At 51.8% G+C, this 24678-nt stretch overlaps 2 protein-coding genes across 8 annotated transcripts in view; both read left to right on the forward strand.

Annotated features, from left to right (window-relative positions):
- The window catches only part of LOC142062488 (lysosomal alpha-glucosidase-like), a 15063-nt gene extending 6451 nt beyond the window's left edge, over positions 1-8612 (forward strand). For all 6 annotated transcript variants that reach the window (XM_075104896.1, XM_075104895.1, XM_075104891.1 and 3 more), the window contains exons 4-20: positions 878-1043; positions 1559-1655; positions 2701-2820; positions 3067-3185; positions 3254-3385; positions 4158-4268; positions 5098-5211; positions 5387-5471; positions 5835-5952; positions 6312-6445; positions 6574-6725; positions 6869-7017; positions 7108-7249; positions 7449-7547; positions 7674-7838; positions 7919-8065; positions 8306-8612. In XM_075104896.1, the coding sequence (XP_074960997.1) occupies positions 878-1043; positions 1559-1655; positions 2701-2820; positions 3067-3185; positions 3254-3385; positions 4158-4268; positions 5098-5211; positions 5387-5471; positions 5835-5952; positions 6312-6445; positions 6574-6725; positions 6869-7017; positions 7108-7249; positions 7449-7547; positions 7674-7838; positions 7919-8065; positions 8306-8368 (2113 nt within the window). In that variant the 3' untranslated portion in view covers positions 8369-8612. The remainder of the gene's footprint in view (positions 1-877; positions 1044-1558; positions 1656-2700; positions 2821-3066; positions 3186-3253; positions 3386-4157; positions 4269-5097; positions 5212-5386; positions 5472-5834; positions 5953-6311; positions 6446-6573; positions 6726-6868; positions 7018-7107; positions 7250-7448; positions 7548-7673; positions 7839-7918; positions 8066-8305) is intronic.
- Positions 8613-9716: 1104 nt separating this feature from the next.
- INTS1 (integrator complex subunit 1) overlaps positions 9717-24678 on the forward strand; it is a 29991-nt gene continuing 15029 nt past the window's right edge. The window contains exons 1-26 of one of the 2 annotated variants that reach the window (XM_075104908.1): positions 9717-9837; positions 9970-10260; positions 11183-11379; positions 11611-11748; positions 12470-12629; positions 12992-13097; positions 13390-13576; positions 13715-13860; positions 14160-14301; positions 14657-14833; positions 15095-15203; positions 15814-15934; positions 16636-16713; positions 17241-17398; positions 18614-18710; positions 19109-19200; positions 19530-19590; positions 19975-20172; positions 20432-20561; positions 20749-20928; positions 21023-21172; positions 21751-21930; positions 22112-22216; positions 23298-23465; positions 23823-23934; positions 24392-24553. In XM_075104908.1, the coding sequence (XP_074961009.1) occupies positions 9780-9837; positions 9970-10260; positions 11183-11379; positions 11611-11748; positions 12470-12629; positions 12992-13097; positions 13390-13576; positions 13715-13860; positions 14160-14301; positions 14657-14833; positions 15095-15203; positions 15814-15934; positions 16636-16713; positions 17241-17398; positions 18614-18710; positions 19109-19200; positions 19530-19590; positions 19975-20172; positions 20432-20561; positions 20749-20928; positions 21023-21172; positions 21751-21930; positions 22112-22216; positions 23298-23465; positions 23823-23934; positions 24392-24553 (3703 nt within the window). In that variant the 5' untranslated portion in view covers positions 9717-9779. The remainder of the gene's footprint in view (positions 9838-9969; positions 10261-11182; positions 11380-11610; positions 11749-12469; positions 12630-12991; positions 13098-13389; positions 13577-13714; positions 13861-14159; positions 14302-14656; positions 14834-15094; positions 15204-15813; positions 15935-16635; positions 16714-17240; positions 17399-18613; positions 18711-19108; positions 19201-19529; positions 19591-19974; positions 20173-20431; positions 20562-20748; positions 20929-21022; positions 21173-21750; positions 21931-22111; positions 22217-23297; positions 23466-23822; positions 23935-24391; positions 24554-24678) is intronic. The other variant, XM_075104909.1, reaches the window with a different exon arrangement.

A 24678-nucleotide genomic window follows, 5' to 3' on the forward strand; every position in this document is an offset into this window, starting at 1 on the left:
CTCCAGCACACTTCCCGGAGGCTTTTCCTTAGTTAAAACGACACTGTGAGATCTCCAGCCAATAACTACTCTTCATCTTCATCCTTCTAGCAGTGCTAACATGGCTTCCCGGCCCCACGGGCTGGCCACATGCCTGCTGTGGCCGTGGCAGGGCTGGGTGGGATCAGCACCTCTCCAAAAACCTCCCAGTGCCCTAATTCCTCACCAGGTCCCACAGCAGCCAAATATTGTGCAGGTCCCCAGAACGTCACCGTTAAGGGACCTGGTAGTTTGGGGAAACGGCCACCAAAGTGTTGTGGCTTTGCCAGTTTCACCCTGCTTTTGGGTTTCCCTGGCTGTCTAAGCTATAGGGACACCCACAGCTCCAGGCTTTTTGTGGAAAAGGACTGCAGGTAGCTTTGCTGCCTTGCTCTCAGTCACCTCCATGGCTTTGCCTTCACTAAGCTGTTGATGAGCACCAACATCTGGTCAATGTATAAGATCCCATCCTTTCTTCCTCCTTCCTGTTTGCTGGTGCCTGTGGTCCATACTTTATTTGGGAGCTGCTTATCAGTGACAACAGGCTGACAAACTCCACCACTGCGTCGCCTTGGTGGTTAATAATAACCTGCGTGGAACCTTCTGGTGTCAAAGGCAGGCTGCGCCATGCTGGGGCAGGCTGGTTCAGGCTCTCGGGCTCTGCCTCGTGTCCAGCTGGACCTGAATTTGTCTCTTGGGCCAAGGTGTTGGGGCTGGATGCAGGGTGGGACATACGCTGCCACGCTGGCCCTTGGAATGCTTCAAGAGGGAAGGGGTCAATTGTTGGTGGGCAAATGAATCCAGGTGGATCCCAGCATCCCCTCTTGACTCTCTCTCTCCCTTGGTGTCACCCCGGCAGGCTCAACACCACCGTGGCCCCTTTGATCTTCGCTGACCAGTTTCTCCAGATAGCGACGTCACTCCCATCCAGGTTCCTCTACGGGCTAGGGGAGCACAGTGGCACCTTCCTGCACAGCCTGGACTGGAGCACCCTCACGCTGTGGGCACGCGACGTGTCTCCCATGGTACCATCTCCCCTCTCCCTGTGGGGGTGCAGGGGGCAAGGATGGGGGGACCGCTCTCCAGTGCATTGGACAAGCCCTGGGAAAACATGGCAGGGAGGTGGGCAGCAGCACTGGGAGAGGCAGGGGGTGGTTGAGGCCAATGGGCAGATACGTGCTGGGGAGGACTTCAGAGCAATTGCAAAAGAGTCTTGGCATTCTGAGGGCCCCGGGTGTTTTCCGCTCCACCCTGCCGCTCATGCAACAGGTTGTGGGGAGGCAGGAGGTTTCCCCCTCACCCAGCCCAGCTCAATAGCAGCTCCCGAGCTGTGAGGAAGAAGCAGCCTCCCATGGCGTTCAGCGCCAGCTCTGAAACCATCCTCATCCCTCTTCTCATCCTCTGCAGGTGATGACAGATGCCTGGTTAGGAGGTGGCAGCACATGCAACTCGGGGCCATTTATTTGCCCCCTGTGGCACGTGCGGGGCTCTCCTGCTTTGCCCAGGAGCTGCTCTCTCACCCAGCACCTCCTCTTTGCAGGAATCATTCAACCTCTATGGCGCTCACCCCTTCTACCTGCTGATGGAGGAGGGTGGAGATGCTCATGGGGTTTTCCTCCTCAACAGCAACGCAATGGGTAGGTGTCCCAGGGCACCCTGGCTGTCTTGTCCCTGCAGCATGACCCGGCAGGTGGGGACAGATGGGAGCTGCCAGAGCAGCCAGTTTGGGAACTTGGGGCGAGAGGAAGACGTAAACGGGAAAGATGTGGTTTGATGGCTCTGTTATTGAGCGTAGCCATCTGTTTCCTGGCTACGGCAAGGCTCTTTAGCAACTGCCGAGCAGTTTAACCACATGCCCAGCTGCCAAGTTGCTGTCAGAAAAGCAAGTCCCTCGTGTGTGGGTCCATGCCCATTCCTGCTCCACCCGAAACGGCCTTGCCCCCAGGCCTGGCAGCGTGGGGCGGCTGGGGCGCAGACAGGGATGCCGTCTGTTGCCTACGCTCTTCCCAGCTGTGCTCCACCAGCTGCGGCCGTGGGATCCGCCCGTGTGTGCCAGCTGATAACACAGCAGCTCCCGCGGGCTCCTGCCATGTCGTCGATGGCACGGGCGACCACCCGTCCCTCCCAGCAGCCACCGTTTGCAGCCAGATGGGCCAATGCTGCGCACGCCAGGGCTCACACAGCTCCAGCTGCGCTCAGCTTTATTGTAGCGATGCTCCTGAGGAGGAGCTCATGGGAGGTGTAACCACCTGAGCTGAGGTTCAAGGGCTCGTTCATGTGAAAAGCACTTCCCAGGAAAGCCCTTTCTCCTGCATGCTTGCTTGTACAAGTAGCTCTCAATTCACTTAAGAGGGGATTTTGGGGGAGGACGTGAAGAAAAGCCCTGCATGTGTTTCACCTTTAAGAGGAAGCTGGGAGAATGGTGCAGCTTTGGGCTTAAAGAGCAAATATTTAAGATAGTGAGCTTTCTCCCTGTGTAAACTGGCTATCTCCCTGGGCTGCAATGATTTAAGCCTCCAGATGCCTGTTTAGCATCCACTGAGTGCAAGGCAGGGATTTCTCTGTTTTCCTGACAGAGGCTGACCGTTGCCTGTGGTGCTGCTTGGTCACAGCCCTGGCGGTCAGGGTCTGGGGGTTGCTCCCCAGTTCTCACTGACTTTTTCTCTTCCCTGTCCTGCAAAGAGGTGGCCCTGCAGCCCGCTCCAGGCCTGACTTGGAGGACCATTGGGGGGGTACTGGATTTTTACATCTTCCTGGGGCCTGATCCCAACATGGTCATCCAGCAGTACCAGCAGGTGATAGGTAAGTGCCTGCATCCTGATGTGGCCATCTGCGCGCACCTTCCCCACTCCCTTCCAGCTTCACCACCATCCATACCCCTCCCATCAGGGGAAGGGGTCAGCAGTCCCCAGCCATCCCATCCACAGCCCTTCCAGCATGTCAGGAGTCAGCAGTCACCTCCTTTCCCCCTTATTCCCTTCCCTATTCTTTTGAGATGCTGCTGCCATCTCGGGACACCACATCCATGCTCCTGCTCTCTTGCTGCAGGTTTCCCAGCCATGCCACCCTTCTGGGCGCTTGGCTTCCACCTCTGCCGCTGGGGCTATGGGTCCAGCAATGAGACCTGGCAGACCGTGAGAGCCATGAGGAACTACCAGATCCCGCAGGTAACCCCCCAGACCCATGGAGGGGGGGTCTGGACTCTGTCACCCATCCCTGAGCCTCTGTCCTGCAGGATGCACAGTGGAATGACATCGATTACATGGATGGGTACCGGGACTTCACCCTTGATTCTCAGAAGTTTGCCTCCCTCCCCTCGCTGGTGGAAGACCTCCACAAACATGGGCAACGCTACGTTATCATCTTGGTACTCCCCTTCCTCTCCTCTTGTGCTGTCTTTGCCGCCCGCAAAGCTGGCATGAAAGGCAGAGGTGTAAGAGATGCTTGTGGTCCCAGCTGGTCATCCCTGGCCCTGGGGATTTTTATCCAAGGTCGGACCCCAGTGCTGGGCCGGCAGCTGTAAACTGCCACTGGAAATCCCCCTAATGCAGGGACCGTGGAGACAGAGGCCAGGTTCTCGTGCCATGCTCCTGTCTGCTGCGAGAGTATGAGGATGCCCCTGTTCCACATGGGTGAAAGAATGAAGGAACTGTGGGTCAGGCTGTTTAACTCGTGGGTATTTGGCTTGGGTGCCCCCGCATCCCCACGAGTGATGGGACCTCGTGACCTGGCTATGATCTCCCTTCTTCCCTCCACGAGGAAAGGGGGTATGGGTTCTGCTTGCTGGTGGCAGTGGGGGCTAGGGGGTCCTGGGGAGGGAAGGGTCGGGTTCTGTCCCTGTTGTAGCCCAAGCCTGGCCGTGACCCCATGTTTCTTGCATAAGCGCAAGATTTCTTATATTTGTGTGGCCCCCCCCAAAATGCCCTAACGGGTCCTGGGGACATGCAGAAGTGGCATTTTAGAAAACATGCCTGGAAATGCTGAAGCAAGTTTCTGTTCCCCTTGGGCAAAACAGTCGCTGTGTGTGGGCTCTGGCTGACCCCGTCTCGGTTGTCATCTTCTCTGAATCATGCTGGCCTGGCAGGGGGAAGGGACCACGGTCTGCCAGGAAAGGCGCTAACCCTCTCCTCCGTCCCCAGGATCCTGGTATCAGTAGCACCAACCCTCATGGCTCCTACTGGCCTTTCGATGAAGGCTTGAGACGGGGCTTATTCCTAAACACGACCCAAGGGCAGCCGCTCATCGGGCAGGTGAGGAGCTCCAGGAAGGAAATCCCAGCCCTGGGGGGTTGTGCAATAGCAGGGTTGGGATTTCATCCCTTGTGCTGGAGGGAAAGCCAAGCAGCCGAGGGACCTCTCTGGGATGATTGCCAGAGTCTGGCTCAGACCTTAGCCTCACGTGTCACCTCCCGGCATCTCCACCGGCCCCAGGAGCCAGCCCCTGCCACAGCAGAGGCACCCGTGGAAGTCATATGAGCTTAACAGGGTCGGCAATGCCGCTTGAGGCCGGTCATCTGATTTCTCTCCCTTCCTGTTTCTGGGGTGAGGGGAGGTTGTCCGTGATGGACACATGCCTCCAGATCTGCTCCAGAGCAGTTCCCTCCCAGTTTGTCTCTGTCTTTCCCAGCCGTTTGCTCCCACTGGCTCTCCCTTACCATCTATAAGGAGGGGTCTTTTAACATAGCCTGAACACATAGGGGAAAATTAATCAGCCAAAATTGCTGGACTGAGGCAAAGTGTGGAGGAGTCATGGCTTTTCCCTGATGTGCTCTGGCATGGGTGGCATCAGGACTTGTGCAAGCAGAGGCAGAGCAGCTCCCCACCTGGCCCTGTGTCCCTCACCTGGCTGCGGGGGTGTCCCCAGCACCTCAAGGCTCCCAGGTACCATGGAGGCAGGAGGGATGCTGCGTGTGCAGCATCCAGGACTCGAAGCAATCAGCCCAGGGTTATCTTCTGGTTTATTGCCCATTTCAACCCGTGGTCCTTTGACATGCTCACGGCCCCCTGGCACCCCATTCGCCACAGCAGCACCCCAGGAGCTGCCTGCCCTCTGAAGCCATGGTTTTGTGGTCTCCCCAAGGTCTGGCCCGGCTTCACCGCCTTCCCAGATTTCTCCAACCCGGACACACACCAGTGGTGGCTGGAGAACCTGCAGCGCTTCCATGCCCATGTGCCCTTCGATGGCCTCTGGATCGTAAGTCCCTCCTTGCCCTTGGGTCACTCTCTGTCGGTGGCTTGACTTGCACCTGCTGCATGTCTCTCGCTGGTCCTGACAGGGTTGTCTGTCCCTCAAATGCAGCTTTTCCAGGTCTATCCACTAATCCTCAAACCTCCCCCCTTGAAAATGGTCTGTGATTTTCTTTCCTTAGGACATGAATGAGCCATCCAACTTCATGGATGGGTCTGAAGATGGCTGCCCCCCAGGAGAGCTCGACAGTCCACCATACACCCCGGGTAAGGAGGGGAGGTTAAACACAAGGCTGGGCTGGTAGGTACTGAGTGCTTTCAGATCGCTGGCAGCTGAGTGCTATGGGAGAAAACCATTTTTAAGAGAATTCATGTCTCCATTTTACACCCTGAACATCTCCATCCCTACTTGCGTGTGTCGGTATCCATGCCCAAGCCTTGCACGCTTGTTAGGGCTGTGTCAGGGTGCAGGATGGGATCATCTGCTTGAGCTTTCAGCACTGGGTTGGCAGCAATGGCTGGCTTCTGCGTGCAGGAGGGCTAGCCCAGAGCCAGCAAGTGTAGGGGGAGGGTCCGCGTTCCCTGTACCCCCCACCACCATGTGCCAACAGGGGCTCTCCCTCCTGGCAGCCGTGCTGGGTGATTCCCTTTCTGCAAAGACGGTGTGTGCCTCGGCGAAGCAGAAAGCCTCAGTGCACTACAACCTCCACAACCTCTATGGGCTGATGGAAGCCAAAGCCACGGCAAGGTACCTGAGCATCCTGCTTCGTGCCAGCCTGGGGATGGGATGGGACAAAATCCTGTTGCTCAGGGCTGTGTAGGAAAAGGTCAAGGATTTGTGTGCCCGACCCAAAGGGGAGATGCTCTGGCTGCTCCCAGTCTCCACGATAGGAATAACCCAGCAGAGGGGGGAGCCAGCGCTGCTCTGGGTAGGATGGGTGCATGAGGCCGGTCCAGGCACTGAGCCTTCCCCATACCGCTTGAGCTGACATCCAGCACTGCCCCATGACATGGGGCCAGACCTCTCCCTCCACTTTTGAGGGATAAGGCGAACTTCTGGTGAGCTGCTCTTACCTCCTGCCCCTGGCTCTCCCTGTTGTCTTCCAGTGCATTGATCCAGATCCGGGGGAAGCGCCCCTTTGTCATCTCCCGCTCCACCTTCCCCAGCCAGGGCCGGTACTCGGGGCACTGGCTGGGTGACAACCGGAGCCAGTGGAAGGACATGTATTACTCCATCCCAGGTGGGTGGCACAGGCTGCATGCAGACACCGCCCCCCCCCAATCAGCTTCCCTAGCTCCATCGAGCTTTCTGCTGGTTTGGAGATATCTCCAAAAATCCCTGTACTCTGCTGAGCGTCTCTGCCCTCAGGGCTGCTGAGCTTCAGCCTCTTCGGCATCCCGCTGGTCGGGGCGGACATCTGCGGCTTCTCCGGCAGCACCTCAGAGGAGCTGTGCACCCGCTGGATGCAGCTTGGAGCCTTCTACCCCTTTGCCCGCAACCACAACACCCAGAATGAGAAGGTCAAGGGCAGCGTTCCTGGTGGGAGGCATCCCAGGGGTGGGGTGTGGGATGGGGTATGTGGGATGGGGGATGCAGGAGGGCAGGGGCAGTGGGGATGCCCAGCAGGGATGGGGCAGCCACTGACTCCCCGAATCTCCCCCAGGCCCAGGACCCAACAGTGTTCAGTCCTGCAGCGAGAACAGCTATGAAGAATGTGCTGCTGACCCGCTACTCCCTCCTGCCCTTCCTCTACACCCTGTTCCACCGGGCCCACCTGCAAGGGGATACTGTCGCCCGGCCCTTGTTCTTTGAGTAAGAGCATCCCCACCGGGAGCTGGGGAGATGCTTAGGCTGGATCATGGAGAAGCAGCTGATCTGAGCAGTGTCTCCATTTTGCCACAGGTTCCCCCAGGATGTGGCCACCTTGGGGCTAGACAGGCAGTTCCTATGGGGCCGGAGCCTGCTGGTGACACCGGTGCTGGAGCCCGGGGTGGACTCCGTCACAGGCTATGTCCCCCGAGGCGTGTGGTATGACTTCTACACGGTGAGGAGCATCACGGTGCTCAGCTGGGGGTCAGCTAGTCCCTGCTTTACCATACAGGGGTTGTGGGTGGGAAGCCACGGCTGAGCCCAGCAAGCCCCGATGAATCAAGGGTTGGGGGTGGCTGCTCCCCAGACCCATGCCCGAGCCCACCATCGTGCCCCTGATCCCCTCACACCCATGTCTCTCACTGCCTGCCCAGGGCTCCTCGGTGAACAGCAGTGGGGAGATGCTGAAGATGTCAGCCCCGCTGGAGCACCTCAACCTGCATGTCAGGGAGGGTGCCATCCTGCCCACCCAGGTAAGCACCCACGTGTAACCTCCCCGTGGGCTGTCTGCAGCGTGTATGTCCCCAGCAGCACCTCAGCTCCCAGATCCCCGTCTTGGGTGTTCACAACTATACAGCACCCGTGTCTTTGAACCCCAGAAACCAGGCACCACCAGCGAGGCAACCCGAGGGAATCCCCTGCGCCTCATCGTGGCCTTGTCCTCGAGTGCCACTGCCTGGGGGGACCTCTTCTGGGACGATGGCGAGAGCCTGGACACCTTCGAGCAGGGCAGCTACTCCTACCTGGTGTTCAATGTCACGCAGGTGGGATGTGGTGTGGAGGGCAGGGGTGGGGGATCCTGTGGCACCTGGCCACCCTGCGCTCATGCCATCCCCTCTTGCAGAACATCTTCACCTCCACCATCCTCCACTCCAGCACTGAGGCCACCAAGGTCACCATTGGCACACTGAGCATCTTTGGGGTGCAGGAGGCACCCAGCAAGGTCCTCCTGAATGGCCAGGAGAAGCCCTTCTCCTACCTGGACAACCAGGTACGGCCCCATCTTGGGGTGCCTGTGCTGAGGCTCCCTATCCTGGGGTTCTCCATCCCTCCTCCCCCAGCACTTGTCACAGGGTGGGTGGCTGAGGAGGTGGGTAAGGACTCTGGCATGGCTCTCCTGCCATGTCGGGCTTCAGCGGACGCGGAGCTCAGCCAAGCTGGGTAGGGGAAAGGATGCTCTGCGTCCCACCTGCAGAGGCTGTACCTCAGAATGTCTCCTCTCCTACCACAGGTTCTCACTGTGAATGACCTTGGCCTCAGCCTCAGCCAGGGCTTCTCCCTGCAGTGGCTGTGAGTGGGGAGCCGAGACCACCGATCCGGGAGATGCTTGATGCTCCAGCCCTTGAGGCTGGGATGCCGCCATGGAGAAGGCGGTGAGGACTGTCGCCTGCTGCTGTGTGGCCCTGCTCTGGCATTGCTGGGGAAGGGGGGCATGGGCTTGGCTGCCATGTGCCCCCCATGTGGTCCCAGGTGGGCAGCGTGGGTCAAGGTGTGGGCGCCCACGGTCCTGGCTGCAATAAAGGCAGGTGGAGAACTTGTCCTGGGAGTGTGATGTGGGGATGGGGGTGGTGGCATGGGGGGGTGGGGCGAGGCAGGGGCCAGCCAGTTGTCGGGGACCCCAGTTTTAGTCTCTGATCTTGGTTCTCCCACTCCCATCCCCCAAATCTCAGCTTCTTCATTTCAGCCCCAACACAAGCCCCCCCAATTCCAGCCCCACATCCCAGCCCCAGTTGCAACCCTACGTCCCAGCCCCAATTCCAGCCCCCATATTTCAGACCCTAATCTCAGCCCTCACCAAATTTCAGCCCCTGATTCCAAATGCCCTATCCCAACCCCCCAAATCAGTCACTAATTTCAGCCCTCAATGCCATCCTCAGTTTCTGCTCCTAATCGCCCAGATTCCACCTCCCCCATCCCAGTCCCCCCCAAATCCCAGTGCCATCAAACAGCCCCTTCAGCCCCCCACCCCACCTATCCCAGTCCCTCTGTGGCCTCAGCCTCCCCCAAAGCCCCCACCACCACCCCAGCCCTCACCCCAATCCCAGACACCTTCCCCATTCGGACAATGAAGCTGGGGAAGGGTCTGGAAGGTGAGTGTGCTGGGGAGCGGCTGAGGGAGCTGGGGGTGCTTAGCCTGGAGAAGAGGAGGCTGAGGGGAGACCTTATCGCTCTCTGCAACTGCCTGAAAGGAGGTTGTGGTAAGGTGGGGGTTGGTCTCTTCTCCCTAGTAACCAGTGATAGGATGAGAGGAAATGGCCTCCAGCTGCCTCAGGGGAGGTTTAGATTGGATATTAGGAAACACATCTTCACTGGAAGAGTGGTCAGGCCTTGGCACAGGCTGCCCAGAGAGGTGGTTGAGTCTCCATCCCTGGAGGTGTTCAAAACACGTGCAGACGTGGCACTTCAGGGCACGGTTTAGGAGGCCTGGGGGTGCTGGGCTGATGGCTGGACTCGATGATCCTACAGGTCTTTTCCAACCTTAATGATTCTACGATCTCCCCCCGTCCCGCCCCGGGGTGCAGTTCAGACTCCGGCCCGCTGCGGGGCGCACAGCCCCCGGCCGCCGCGCCCTCCCGCCGCCACGCGGCGCTGTCCCGCGGGGCGGGGAGGGAGGAGCCGCCGTCCGGCCGCGGGACCGGGGCGGAGCGGGGGCACTTCCGCTTCCGGGCAGTGGCCCGTTGGCAGGGCCTCCGTTCGGCGGCGCCATGAACCGGCCGAAGGCGGCGGCCGTGCGGCGGCCCAGCGCCGTGCCTAAACCCTCCGGTGAGTCCCGGCGGGCTGCGGCCGCCTCGTCCGGGGAGGAGGGGGGCCGGAGCCGGGGCCGGGGCTGGGCGGGCGGGGGGCTGCGGTCGCCGCGGGCCGGTGCTGTCACGTCTGCCCCCTGTCCCCTCGCAGCGCACCCGCCGCCGGGAGACTTCATCGCTCTGGGCTCCAAGGGGCAGAGCGGCGAGGGCAAGGCCGCCGCGACCCTGCTGAAGCCGGCGCCCCCCGGGCTGCCCTCCGAGCGCAAGCGGGACGCGGCCGCCGCCTTAGCGGGCCCGGCGGGGCTGACCGGCCTGACCAAGCGGCCCAAGCTCTCCTCCACGCCTCCCCTCAGCGCCCTGGGACGCCTGGCGGAGGCGGCTGTGGCGGAGAAGCGAGCCATCTCACCCTCCATCAAGGAGCCGTCCGTCATCCCGATTGAAGGTGAGGCCTCGCTGTGCCCCTGCCGTGACAGGCGAGCAGGGATGCAGGCTTCAGCATACCTGTCCCGAGGGCTTCAGCCCGGGAGCCCTTCTCCAAGCCCGTACACTAACATCGGAGTGCCGTCCCGAAGGGTGTCCCGTGCTGAATGCAGGCGTGGGGACACAGTTTTGTCTCCTCTCCTGTTTGCATTGGGTTGTGTTTGTCCGGTCTGATAGCTGTTTAACAGCAGCATCTGAAAGACTCCCTGAGGAAATCTTTGAGCCTGGGTTGTGGTATTTTATTCATGTTTTTCTTTAGTAGACTCTGGGTCTGAACATTGCTTACTTTTTGAAGTATCATTCTGTTTTCATAGAATCAATCATAGAACGGTTTAGCTTGGAAGGGACCTTTAGAGGCCATCTAGTCCAACCTCCCTGCAGTGAGCAGGGACATCTTCAACTAGATCAGGTTGCTCAGAGCCCTGTCCAACCTGACCTTGAATGTTTCCAGGGATGGGGCGTCTACCACCCCTCTGGGCAACCTGTGCCAGTGTTTCACCACCCTCATTGTAGAATTTTTTTTCCTTATATCCAGTCTAAATCTACTCTCCTTTAGTTTAACATCATTACCCCTTGTCCTGTCACAACAGGCCTTGCTAAAGAGATTGTGGCCATCATTTCTAGAGTCCTCTTTTAAGTAATTTTCTGGTGTTTTATGGATTTGCAGAGGAGTATTCTAGCACAGACCAATGGAAAAATAATCGGGGGTGTTATCAGGTGTGAAACAGAACTTTTAATAGCAGTTGGGTAGGGAAAAGCCATTGCAGGTGCTAAAGGTGAGCAAGTTCATGCTTTACTTTCCTGGTGACTGGCCCTGCCAGCAGCTCCAGGTGGGTTATTTTGCAGAAGGGTAAATACTGATGCCTGTGTGTTGATGGTTGCAGTTGTCCCCACGGTGCTGCTGGATGAAATTGAGGCAGCAGAGGCAGAAGGCAATGACGACCGTATTGAGGGGGTGCTGTGTGGAGCTGTGAAGCAGCTGAAAATGAACAGAGCCAAACCTGATACCACGCTGTATCTGAGCCTCATGTACCTGGCAAAAATCAAACCAAACATATTTGCTACCGAAGGGGTTATCGAGGTGAGGGCTGTGCTACATCGGGACTCTTGGGCTTACTGACGTATTGTCGCTGCCAGCTGGCGAGCATAGTTGCAGTCGCTCTCAAGCCAGAGCGTAATCTGCATGTCTTTGTAAATAACATAGCTCTGTTGCAACCTGCTGCAATTTGTATTTCTAAAGCTTTTCTGTATGATTTCTTGCAATCTGGCTTGATTTTTATTTTTAATTTATTTTTTGTGGATGATATTCCAGGCACTGTGCAGCTTACTCCGAAGAGATGCCTCTATCAATTTCAAAGCCAAAGGGAATAGCCTCGTGTCTGTCTTGGCCTGCAACCTTCTCATGGCAGCTTACGAAGAGGACGAGAACTGGCCAGAGATCTTTGTCAAGGTTGTTGAACCAAGGGGGCTTCTGCCAGAACATGGGCATACTGGGCTGGGGAGGCTGTGTGTGTTGTGGGCAGGAGAGAAGCAGACTATTTATTCCTGTGGCAAGGGAAGGGGGTCTCCAGTGGCCTGTTGCCCAGGATGGGGAATGCAGGTGGAGGAGGCAGAAATTGGAGGCTGGGCCTGTGTTGTATTGACAAGGGAGAAACCCAGAGTCCTTGGTTTTTTAAAGAAAAATCTCCGCTAGTTGATGAGATGCTGTGGCCTCCTTTGCCTTTTGTTGCCTCATCTCTGCTCTTTTTTGAGACGCCTTTGATAATCTGTACTGATATGTGTCCCAAAGGCTTCTAACTCTCTAGTTTTGTCTATAGGGATTAAGCAACCTGTTGCTCTAACAAGGCTAAGCTTATAAAAAGACCAACTTCTATATTTTGATGGTAGAATTTAATGTGAAGTCTTTGCTAAAGCTTAATCAGCTTTGCTGCTTCAGAGGGTTGGTGCCTGGTAGAGCTTGGGTTGTGTTTGGTTTTTTGCTCTTATGTGACTTGCCTGCAGTCATCTGGTCTTTGCTTTTCATCCATGTGGTGGTTATGCTGCTTTCCTACTTCACAGCTGTACATTGGAAACAAACAGAAACTTGGGGAGCTTATAAATACTCCTCTGATTAACCAGTACAAAAAAGGCTTGAGTGTGGTTTGTGTTCTCTTCTGCTTTCTGTCCTGTAGGTTTACATTGAGGACTCTCTTGGGGAGCGCATCTGGGTGGACAGCCCTCACTGCAAGACATTTGTGGATAACATCCAAACAGCTTTTAACACAAAGATGCCTCCTAAGAGCATGCTCTTGCATGGAGAAGTTGGACGTAGCGGAGGGGACCTTAGCGCTGGTAAGATGATGTTTAGGAAGCGGGAACAAAGGGCTAGGGAGAGGATGGAGCCTGGTGAGCTTATTGACTGGTGAGAATAGATTGTTACTGGATGGAATCACATAGACCAGGCTTTGAGTTCCAGACATTGCTTTTGCTCTCTTTGGGCTCTTTCATTTCTAGGGGATGTTTGAGGGCAGGCAGTGGAAGAGGCTTAGAGAATGTGCCTGTATGAGATGCAGTGTGAGGAAGTGACTAGTTGTGGCCTCCTTCAGTGTTGCTGAAGGAGATCCTTGAGAGAAGCAGAGCACGTAAGAGTGTGAGTGATCGATCTCTAGAAAGAAGACTTGTCTCATGACGTGTGCTGTGTGCTGGTCTCCTAGGGAGTAGTCCACACCCTTCTATGACAGAGGAAGAAGACAGTCAGAGTGAGCTGCTGATTGCAGAGGAGAAAATGAGCCCAGAGCAGGAGGGCCAGCTCATGCCCAGGTACAGTGCCTCTTTTTCTCCTGACGTAGCTGTGTGGCAGATCTGTCTGTGCTGACCTACTCTTGCAGTGCTGCAGCAGGGAGCTCCCTCTCTGTACTCGCTATCCTGTGGCACTTGCTAGAGGATGTTGAGTATCAGACACAACTGGTTCCAGGAGAAAGGAGTGGGCTTTTTTGTCTGTTTGTTTGTAATGCATACCACAAACAAGAAATGATGCTGATCACTGGACGCAGCAAAGTGTGACCGAGCTGGCTTGTGTGGAAGTGAATAAAATGTAGTGTGCCTGTCCCAGGTACGATGACCTTGCAGAGAGTGTGGAGGAATATGTCCTAGACATGCTGCGGGACCAGCTCAACCGGCGCCAGCCAATGGACAATGTCTCCAGGAACCTCCTTCGACTGCTGACAGCAACCTGTGGCTACAAAGAAGTGCGGCAGATGGCTGTGCAGAGGCTAGAGATGTGGCTGCAGAATCCAAAGGTAAGGACAGAAGCTGCTGAAGCACAACTCTTCTGGACCTGATCTGATATCCAGCCAGGAGGGCTGCGTACTGTGTGCCAGTTATGTTTCTGATCTGTGATGGCAGGTGGCTGTAGTCTTTCTGTTCTTCGTCTGCAGTTGACCAAGCCAGCTCAGGACTTGCTGATGTCAGTCTGTATGAACTGCAACACCCACAGCTCAGAGGACATGGAAGTTATCTCCAACCTGATCAAAATTCGTCTCAAGCCAAAAGTCCTTCTCAACCACTACATGCTGTGTGTCAGGTGAGTGAGTGACCAGGTCTGTGATGGGAAGAGACAGCATTCTGGAAGATGTGCCCAGGATCTTGATGGTCGCAGTGTCTCTGCATAGTGGTTTTAAATACCACCTTGGACCATGGGGTGTTCTGTGTAATATTCAAATGAGTTTCACTGGCCTGGAGGTCTTTCAGTAATCCTTTGATATTGCTGGACACATGTGCTGCTCCTCACTTTTGTGTGTTAAATACTTCAAAGAGAAATCAAAACAGTGGATCTAGCTGCAATGAAACCTCACCTCTGATACCTCTGGTGTTCCCTTGCAGAGAGCTGCTGAATGCACACAGGGATAACCTGGGCACCACAATTAAGTTTGTGATTTTCAACGAACTATCAAATGCAAGAAATCCCAACAACATGCAGATCTTGTATACTGTGCTTCAGCATAGCTCAGAGCAAGCTCCGAAGGTAAGTGTAGTGTCTTCTGTGACTGCCGGTGATCCCAGAGCCCCACCCGAGAGATTTAGTTAAACTGAGGCTCACATCAAATCTTTCCACAGACAACTGTGTGATCTGTATCATACTGTTTTGAAATTATATAATTGCACTTGTTAGAAAATGCCCATGCATATTTATTCCTATCTCCCACATTCTGGGTGACCAACCTTGTGGTAATGAAGTTTCATGAGAGAAATGTTGTTATGGTTCCCCAGGGGTCTGAAGGACAGGCATACCACCAGCATTGTTTCCTTGTGTCTTTTCATTTTATGGGTGCAGATACTTTACAATGCACTGAAAGTTTTGTCTTTCTCTATGGCCTCAGTACCTAGCAATGGTGTTCCAGGATCTTTTGACTACTAAGGATGATTACCTGCGGGCTTCGCGGGCTCTGCTGCGAGAGATCATAAAACAAACGAAACATGAGATCAACTTCCAGGCCTTCTGTCTGGGTCTTATGCAGGAACGGAAGGAGGCTCAGTACACAGAAATGGAATTCAAGGTACCACATTCTTTGTTCCTTGTGCTGCTGAATGTACCACTGGTGTACTTGGCTCTTCTATATCTCTTTCTGGCCATTCTTTCTTTTGCTTTTTGTTATCTGAGTCAGTATCTGTGTCTCGTATTTCATAGCAGTGCTCCCACATCCCATTTCTAGACATCCATGATTGTAATTTTTGATGGTGGAGCACTGTTCCAGAAGGCAGCTTTGGGTATTTCTGATTCAATTCACCTTTTTTTTTGTTTGTTTTTTTTTTTAAAGGAGCGGTTTGTCATCCACATAACTGATCTGCTAGCTGTGTCCATGATGCTTGGTATCACAGCCCAGGTGAAGGAGGCTGGAATTGCTTGGGACAAAGGAGAGAAGAAGAGTAAGCAGAACAACCTTCTGAAGATGGGCAGCTTGATAGATATCTTCTGGCAGCGCTGGGGTTGAGGGAAACATTGTGGCAAGGGTTAGGAAGGGGCGTAAGCCTCCATTCTGAATAGAGGCACAGGAGTGCTTGCTATCCTGAAACAGAGCTGGCAGGTGTCATGTGCACAGCTGGGTGAATATACAGGTACTTTTGATATCTATGGAGGCAGTGGTTGAGAGGCTTGGGAAAGGGGACTGTGTATGGAGGGGACTGAGGGACCTGGGTCACACCTAGAGGGGCAGCCGTAAGGATTACCAAGTACCTAATGCTGAGAAGACAGGCCTTTGAGGTGACTGTCCTGAAGTGACTGCCCAGATGTCATCTTCTCACAACGCTAACTTGTCCATGCTACATCTCGGGGTTTTGTTGCAGTGCACATCAGAAAGCGAAGCATGTGCGTGCTCAGTGCTAGGATGCTTAAGGCTGTCCGATATACCTCTCCCCAGTTTACTGTTGATGCTTTGGAGCCCTGGTTACTATCCGCTGTTGAAACAGCCACCCTCTCCTGCTTGGCTCCTGATGGGGCTCCGATATGTGTGTAGTTTGTAACCTTACTGTTTTTCAGACCTAGAGGTGCTGCGCTCTTTCCAGAACCAGATTGCTGCTATCCAACGAGATGCTGTCTGGTGGCTTCACACGGTCGTTCCATCTATCAGCAAACTGGCTCCAAAGGACTATGTGCACTGGTAAGAGAGTCAGCCTGGTAATCTGCTGTGCATAACCAGTTGCCTTCCCAACAGTGTGTGACATATTATGAAAAACCATGCATATGCCAGGGTTTGGTTAGAGTTCTCTCCCAAATCAGAAGATTTGGATCTCTTTGGATAAATCTTTTTATCAGACAGGGAGCAGAAACAGTGTTTTAGCAGGGTTCAGGCTGGGACTGTCTCCCTCTCAGGAATTCCTGCAGATGCATCCTCTTATGAGAAATGTATGACAATGGAAAATATTCCTGATTTGTATTATTTGAGTCCACCCAATAGGGCATTTCCCGTTACCTGACCAAGCATAATCCCTGTGGACCCCTCGATGTTCTTTTGTCTGATGTACTTTTTGAGGCTGTATGGTTGAGGACTCCGTAGACAGTGCTGTCTTCTCTGCCTGCTTCTTGCTGTATCCTGGGTTCTGGCTCAAGACATTACTGAGGCAGGACAAGCCAGAATTAATAGCATCTGAGATATGTTCATGGGAAGTGTAAATGCCCAATGCCCATACTGTATAGTCCTCTCTGTGTTTTGAGATGTTACTTTTGCTGTATTAGCTTATCTGAGGGGGCTTCTTCATGTGTAAGGTGGGAAGCATTAGCAGGAGTTTGGGGAGACTGAATTGTTGGATGTGTTCTTGAGCCTCACACACGTGGTGTTTACTGTCCTTTTCATCTCTGCAGCCTCCACAAGGTACTCTTCACAGAACAGCCAGAAACCTACTACAAATGGGACAACTGGCCCCCTGAGAGCGACCGCAAGTGAGTGTGTGCCCCACCCACAGCTGGGTAGAGGCGCCGAGCTGCTGTAGCTGGAGGCAGAGCAGTTGGTGTTTTCTGGTGTTCCTTATATAGCTCTGTGTTGGAAAGGTTTGGAACTCTGCTTAGATTTTCTTCATCTGTTACATTGCCTTAAAATTGAGGGATGTTGCTCCATTCTCCATCTGTTCCTCTTCCTCCTTTGTTTCTGTTCCCTGTGCCAAGCTGTTCTATGTCTTGGTGCTGTAATTGTAAGAAGGGCAGCCCTGCACTATATGGTTTGTACTGGGATAACATTAGGGAGCTGACTCAAGCAGGCTGAAGTCCAGAGTTAGAAGGCAACGTGAGCAATATTCCATAAAGCAATTCGTTTCACATTAGTTGCATTTGAGGCTGGAGACCAGGGAGGGGGTTGTAAACTAAGCTGTGATTTATCTTCTGCTCAGATGAGCTGTAGGGTCTGTGGAGGGTTTCAGCAACCCTCATGCTGCTGTCAAAGAAGCGTGATTGATGTCTCATATCTCATGCAGCTTCTTCCTTCGCCTCTGCTCCGAGGTGCCCATCCTTGAAGACACGCTGATGCGGATCCTTGTGATCGGTTTGTCACGGGACCTTCCTCTTGGCCCTGCGGATGCCATGGAGCTTGCTGACCACTTGGTGAAGCGGGCTGCGGCTGTGCAAGCAGATGGTAAGAATGCACAAAGCTCCAGCCAGCAAGTGGTTACTTCTGCCTACGTGTCCTCTTATTGCCACCTGGGGCTGAGGTGGCTTCTACATGTACCAAAGAACCTTTGCATCGCTTAAAGCATGTTTTAGTTGTGATGGCTAAGCATTTGGCTCAAAGCCAGACACGTATTGCTGTTGCTTTCTCACTAGAGAAGCTTCTTATTTTCTCATACTGTTTCTCCCTGTTACTAGTTTTCTATCATGGAATGTTTAGGAAATTATTGGTTGTGTTGAGGATGAGGGACTGTGAATAGCCACCCAAAGTTTTGAGTTAGCATTTTTAAATTTAGTTTAGTCCTTTATACAGACCATAAAATGAATAAAAATTTTTAGGCCATCAGAAAATGAAAGGGTTGGAAGTTAAAGTAATCAACCCATGTATTGTATGCTCCTTGCAATTCCGTTATTCAAACACTGTTACAGAATATCAGTTACAAAACCAGCCTTAACTCTTACCTCTTTTATGAATTCATTCAACATCTGTCCTGAATTCCTGCATCCTTGAAGAGTATGTCTGTTCAATTGAGCTATATGTGTTTGTGTTGGAGTGAGTGGGTTGTCAGAGTTTGAATCTAAAGCATCTTATGTACTCTTAGTGCTGAGTGCTGACTGGTTAATAGCGAAGTTTAATGCAGATCTGGTCAGTGCAAGTGGAATGAGCTAGACTTTGCTGTTGAATATCCTGTGAAAATAAATATGCCCAACCTCTCAGTATAGCATTTTAAATACTGCACCGTTTCAAATGCTGGAAGTCTCAGAGTTAAGTTAAAGTGAGTCTGAAAACTTGCAACAAGATTGAAATGCATTTTTAGTTCCTCTGAGCCCCAGACGTTCTGAGCAGATTCAGTGCCTTCCTGGAGAAGTATATTTGAGTTCTGAAAAAGATACAGGTATCACATTGGATGCATTTGGGAAAAAACCTGCCGTTATGAAGAATTTAAACCAAATTGCAGCTGAAAAGCTCAATATCCTTATATATTGACTTGTAGCTTTTTTAAGTGTTGCTGCTTCTTAAGTGTTGTTGTTTTTTTGTTCCTGTAATATCACAAGAGCAAGCTCACAATAACACAGTTGCTTGAAGTAAAAATTTTTGTGATACTGTGATGCTTTTCTTGAAGGACTTTCATCCAGGTAGACAGGTCAATAACTTGCTTAGTCTTTTCTTCTCTTCCTCCAGATGTCGAAGTCCTGAGGGTAGAAAGAATCCAGCTGATCGATGCAGTCTTAAATCTGTGCACTTATCACCATCCAGAGAATATCCAGCTGCCCCCAGGGTAAGGCTTATCACATAGACAATCTTGTTGTGATCTAGCTCATTTTCACCTTGTGACTAACAATACTAGCTCACAGATTTTAAGATGCATTTCCTTATTACAGTTTCTAATAACAAAATTGTGAGAAAACCTTTTCAGTGTCACATTCAGGTGGGAATTTTTCCAGGGGAAATAAGACCGGAGTGATGGAATAGACTTTCCTCTGTGAGCATTCTGACCTTCCTCTAGAAATTTTCATCTAAGCCCTGCTGTCCCTTCTGAGGAAGGCAGTTTCTTTTTGAAAGCCACTGAACTGATGTGGCTGAATCTAACCAGTGCGTAATTAAGGAGAAGAGCAGAATTGAGATAGGCTTAAGTAACCAAATCCAACCACTTGTATCTCTTGATGGCTTTTGCAGGTACCAGCCTCCAAATCTAGCTATTTCTACCCTCTACTGGAAAGCCTGGCCTCTCCTGCTTGTAGTGGCTGCATTCAATCCTGAAAACATTGGTGAGTGTGGACATTTCTTAGGACACTAGTTCTGCTGCAAAAATTGGCCAGCGTGCCGTTTGCTGAAGTCTGGTTGCCTGTGTTCAAGGCACATGCTGGGCTGGTGAGATTACTGCAATTGACTAACTGCGTATTCCCTGTGTGTGCAAAAATACACAGTGTGGGTGTTTGGACGAGCATGTGGTTGGAATCATGTTGTCTGTGCTCGAACTGTGGTGAGCTGTTCCAAAGTGTTTGTTGTCTGCCTCCCCACCTTGGAGTGTTTTAGACTATGTGTAAAGAACCCTCACTATTTTTCCTGTATTCCTGACTGCCTTTCTCTGCTGCAGGTCTGGCTGCATGGGAGGAGTACCCCTCTCTAAAAATGCTCATGGAAATGGTCATGACCAAGTTAGTATGCATAAATCCCTACATAAATCAAATAGGCTACTGAAAACACATATTTCTGAATGAAATTTGTGCCAGCTGGCTTCTTCCTTTCCAGTGGGACTGGCATAAAATAAGCTGGCTGGCAGCAACACTCCAGTTTGAGTGGGAAAGGTGGCTTCCCCCAAGAGAAATATTATAAGGAAGGGAATAAAGCTGAGAAAAAGGGGAGGGCTGACTGTGATGGGCCTTGCTGAAAAGGTCTTGGTCTCCCTGGCCCTATTGAGAAGCTGCCTTGTTTTTTCTGTGTTGCCTGATGGAGCCAAGATCCTGGGGACTTTCTGACTGTGGTTCATGGGTTTTGAATTAGTCAAGGTAACCATTTTCTTTTCTAACTTATTTTCCCAGTAATTATTCCTATCCTCAATGTACCTTGACGGATGAGGAGACACGCACAGAGATGATTAATCGTGAACTTCAAATCTCCCAGAGAGAAAAACAGGAGATTCTTGCATTTGAGGGTCATCTGGCTGCTGCATCCACAAAACAAACAATTACAGAGAGCAGCAGCCTCTTGCTGTCCCAGCTAACAAGTCTGGACCCTCAGTAAGTAGCCTTTTGCAGTCTGGTACCATAATGAAATCCCAGTTAATGCTAGTCAGGAAACCATACTGCTCATAGGGTGGTTGATGTGGGCAAGAGGAGCCCTGAGATTTGGTAGCCTGTGGGATGTGTGTCATATTTGGTCCTTATCCTGTTGCCACCTGCACGTGGCCCTCAAGCACTACTGACTGACTGATCCTCATCAACTCCAGAACAAAAGAAAGTACATCTGCCTGTGGATAACTTCTTGTTCCTCTGGCAGGGGCCCCCCCCGGAGACCTCCACCACATGTCCTGGAGCAGGTCAAAAGCCTGAACCAGTCTCTTCGCTTGGGTCACCTCCTGTGTCGCAGTCGCCATCCTGACTTTCTTCTCAACATCATTCAAAGACAGGTGGGCTCCCTCGATGGCTTGGCTATATTGTGATCTGATCCCTCGTTTCTGAAACTTGAGCAGAGTGAGGGGCAAAAGGAAGCTAAGAAAGACGCAGGGGAAGGTGCTTTACTGCTCAGGAATTAAATGATCAGTGTGCTGCGTCTATGTTCTGCTGATCTTGCATTGTTATTCTCCTGCTTCCTAGGCCTCATCACAGTCAATGCCATGGCTGGCAGATTTGGTTCAGTCCAGTGAGGGCTCCTTGGATGTCCTACCTGTGCAGTGCCTTTGTGAGTTCCTGCTTCATGATGCTGCTGATGAGTCGACCTCGGGTGAAGAAGAAGAAGAGGGCGAGAGTAAAGAGCAACGTGCCAAGAAGCGCCAGGTGAGTAGTAGTCTCCTGGAGATCAGTTCTGTTACCTACTTTCTGTGCATCCTGGATTTTATTTCATTGGAAAGGCCAACTTCTTGCTCTACAGAGACAACAGAAACAAAGGCAGTTGCTTGGACGGTTGCAAGACTTGCTGCTGGGTCCCAAAGCAGATGAACAGACAACCTGTGAGGTGCTTGACTATTTCCTGCGACGCCTGAGTTCCTCCCAGGTGGCCTCACGGGTCTTAGCCATGAAGGTGAGCAAAATTAAAACCTTCTTGACTAGGGTTTTTCAGAAGCTGAGGGCAGAGTCCTAGATTCTCATGAGTTCAGAGCCAGTGCAGTGAAATTGTTTCATATCATCCTTCTTCAGTAACTTGTCTCAATCTCCAGACCCCATCAAATGTAATTCTACTCCCTGCTGCTAAGAAGCCTTCCTTGTTCAACAGCCAAGTAGCACTTTTCTCAAGATACAGAGCTGGATTTTGCTGTGTTTCCTGTGAAGCTCAGGTGTAGACTCAGCAGATCATGTGCTAGATGGAGTAATTGGCAGCAGCTGTTGTCTGTGGGGAATGTGAGTGAGTGCCTGGTGCTTTAGAGCATAGTCAAGGCAAGCAGAATTGCAGAGAGCTCAAAAGATTATGCTTACAGAGGGCTGAAACTTCAAGCAGGGTAGCTGTCAAGCAAACATATTATGAGATGCGAAACCTGTTGTGTGCTGCGTTTGGATTGTTCCGAGATGTTTGAAGCTTGTTTCTATTATATTCACGAGTATGTAACTAGTGGTCCAGCTGTGGCTTCAAATGCAACAGCTGTGTCTGTGTGACTTCTGCAGGGCCTGTCCTTGGTGCTGTCAGAAGGGGGACTGCGTGATGGAGAAGAGAAAGATCACCCCATGGAAGAAGACTCTGGCGATTCTGAACTGCTGCAGGGATATCAGTGGCTACTGAAAGACCTCCCAAGGCTGCCGCTGTTTGACAGTGTTAGAGCAACAACAGCTCTTGCCTTGCAACAGGTAGGTGTTAGTAGCTGGAAGGGATAGGTGACCAGCTTATTCTTTGTCCTACTCATGCTACGATGAATCTGAGTAAACTGTGTGTGGATGTAATATCGACGTAATTGCAGAAGAATTTTTCTTATGCTGGTGCTTGTTTTCATTAAATTCTGATTTCCAACGAGAGGAATTCTCGTTCTAGGCCATCCACATGGAGACAGATCCCCAGACCATCAGTGCTTACCTGGTGTACCTCTCCCAGCATGCCCCAGTGGAGGAGCAGGGACAGCACAATGACCTCGCTCTGGTGAGAGGCCGGGTTGCTAGGGCAGAGGGGTTGCATGGGGGAGACCTGGCATGCCTCAGGACAGTGGTAGGCATGTGACTTGCTGTGCCAGCACACTGAGGGTCTTGGGAGCATGTGAATCTGATAACTGCGTGCTTGTGTTTCTCCGTATGTGTTGGGAGGCAACCTGTGTCTTCAGTTTCATATCATGAAATTAGATCAGAGCAATAGCCTCCAGTCCAGCAGCCCATCTTAGATGATATGGGGAACGCAAGAGTGGATAGTGAAGGAAATCACATCCTTGGTAGTGTTTCACAAGTAAGCAGGTGCTAAACCTGTAGTCACATATATCACAGAGTCACAGGTCGGAAGGGACCTCAGGGATCATCTAGTCCAACCTTTCTAGGAAGAGCAGAGTCTAGACAAGATGGCCCAGCACCCTGTCCAGATGACTCTTGAAGGTGTCCAACGTGGCCGAGTCAACCGCTTCCCTGGGGAAGGAAAAAAGAGAATACATGGGGATTCTCTCCAGGGAGAGAACAGGAAGTCAGGAACCTTAGTGCTGGGATATGCACTCTCCTATAATCAAAATCAGATTTCTGATGATTTTTTCAAAGGTTTTGGTGACTTTTTTATGTTTGGCTATTATACAATGATATTTTTCATTGTTCTATCTCTGGGTGGTTTTTATTGCTTTTAAGTCCATTGAACTACATCCTTTATAACAGTTTTTCAGAGATTGATGCATGGTTCTAGGGTCTCATGTTTTCTTTCTGCATAGAACTGTGTAGATATGTGGCAAACATTAAATGATAAGAGTCAGTAAATCTGTTTCTTCAGAGAAATGCAGATTTTACTAGGTAAATGCTCGCTTACAATGCATGCTATGCTACAACTGGGGATACTGTAAGGTATCACAAGATCATGCAAAGCACTGGTGTTTTCCCTGTTGTGGTGGTTCTACTCTTGAATCTACACATTGATCTCCAGAGTGGTGTTAACTGGGCTGATGATGGAAACTGGAGTGTGTGATGCAATGAAGCAGGAGGACCTGGTTGCGTTGTTCAGTAAAGACTTCCTCATGGATCTTTCCCCCTTGCAGGATGTAGCCCGACTCATAGTGGAGCGCTCTACCATCATGTCTCACCTCTTCTCCAAGCTCTCGTACTGTGCCGAATCAGACGCAGTGCTTGTTGCTCTTCTCTCCATCTTTTCTCGCTACATCAAACGCATGCGCCAGAGTAAGGAGGGCGAGGAGGTGTACAGCTGGGTGAGTGCCTCCCTGCCTTTCTTAAGCAGGTAGAAGAAACTGGACAAGTTAATAAAAGGGGAGCCCATTGTGGGTTACTGCGTATGTAGAAACCACATCTAGTTCAAGAATTCCCTGATTTGAAAATAATTGGAAGTCGGCATAATATCAGGACCAAGTGTATGTGTACAAAAAAGGCTTTTTAACTTTTCCTTGAGTATCTTTTATGGCTGCTGTCGGAGATAATGGGCTAGCTGGAACTCTGGTCTGGCTGAATTTGTCCATTCTCATATTCTCCTTTCATCTGCATCTCACAGATCTCATTCTCCTTTCTCTCCCCACCTTTGTTCATCCTGGTTTTCTTCTGCGTTTTTCCAGTCAGAGTCCCAGGATCAAGTGTTCCTTCGTTGGACTAGTGGGGAAACAGCCACTATGCACATCCTTGTGGTTCATGCCATGGTTATTCTCCTGACACTAGGGCCACCTCAAGGTTAGTGAAGTGCACTCAGATTTATTCAAGGGGTCATGAACAATACATAAAGCCTTTCCTCTATCTGCCCTCTCCTAACAGGTCAGGCTGGTGTTAATCCTTCCACTCGCAGACTTGTCCCTTGCAATATTTGTTTGTAGCTGTGAGATCTATCAAAATATTTCTGCACAGAGTGAAGGAATTGCAGACTTTTTTTTTTTTGCCTTCTGCAGACAGCAGGAAATATTAAAATGATGGTGTGTTTCTCCCTACTAAACAAGGAGGACTTGGAGACGTATTGTAGTGTGAGAACTGGATACTCGGATATGTCGTTCACATTTCCACTTGATAGTGTTTATTCCCAAGTTGTTTCTGATCTTTGAACAAGAAAGTTTCTGGTGTATTGATTTGTATAGAGAAGGGTAGGATGTTCTAAGTGTGTATGAACGTGGAAGATAATTTTGTATCCGCTCTTAAGCAGGGGATGGTGATTTTTATACCTTACTGGACATATGGTTCCCGGAGAAAAAGCCTCTTCCTACTGCTTTTCTGGTTGACACCTCAGAGGAGGCTCTGCTGCTCCCTGACTGGCTAAAGCTGCGTATGATCCGCTCTGAGGTCCCGCGTCTTGTGGATGCAGGTGAGCCTGTGGGATGTTTGTTGGTGTTTCATACCCTCCTGAAAGGAAACAGAGAGGCTCCCTGCTCAAGTCCTCTGTGTGCCCAGCCATCCTACCTGGGTGCCTTTGGGTGGGGTCCTCACTCA

The sequence above is a fragment of the Phalacrocorax aristotelis genome, chromosome 10 (genome assembly GCF_949628215.1).
Source record: "Phalacrocorax aristotelis chromosome 10, bGulAri2.1, whole genome shotgun sequence".
NCBI lineage: Eukaryota > Metazoa > Chordata > Aves > Suliformes > Phalacrocoracidae > Phalacrocorax > Phalacrocorax aristotelis.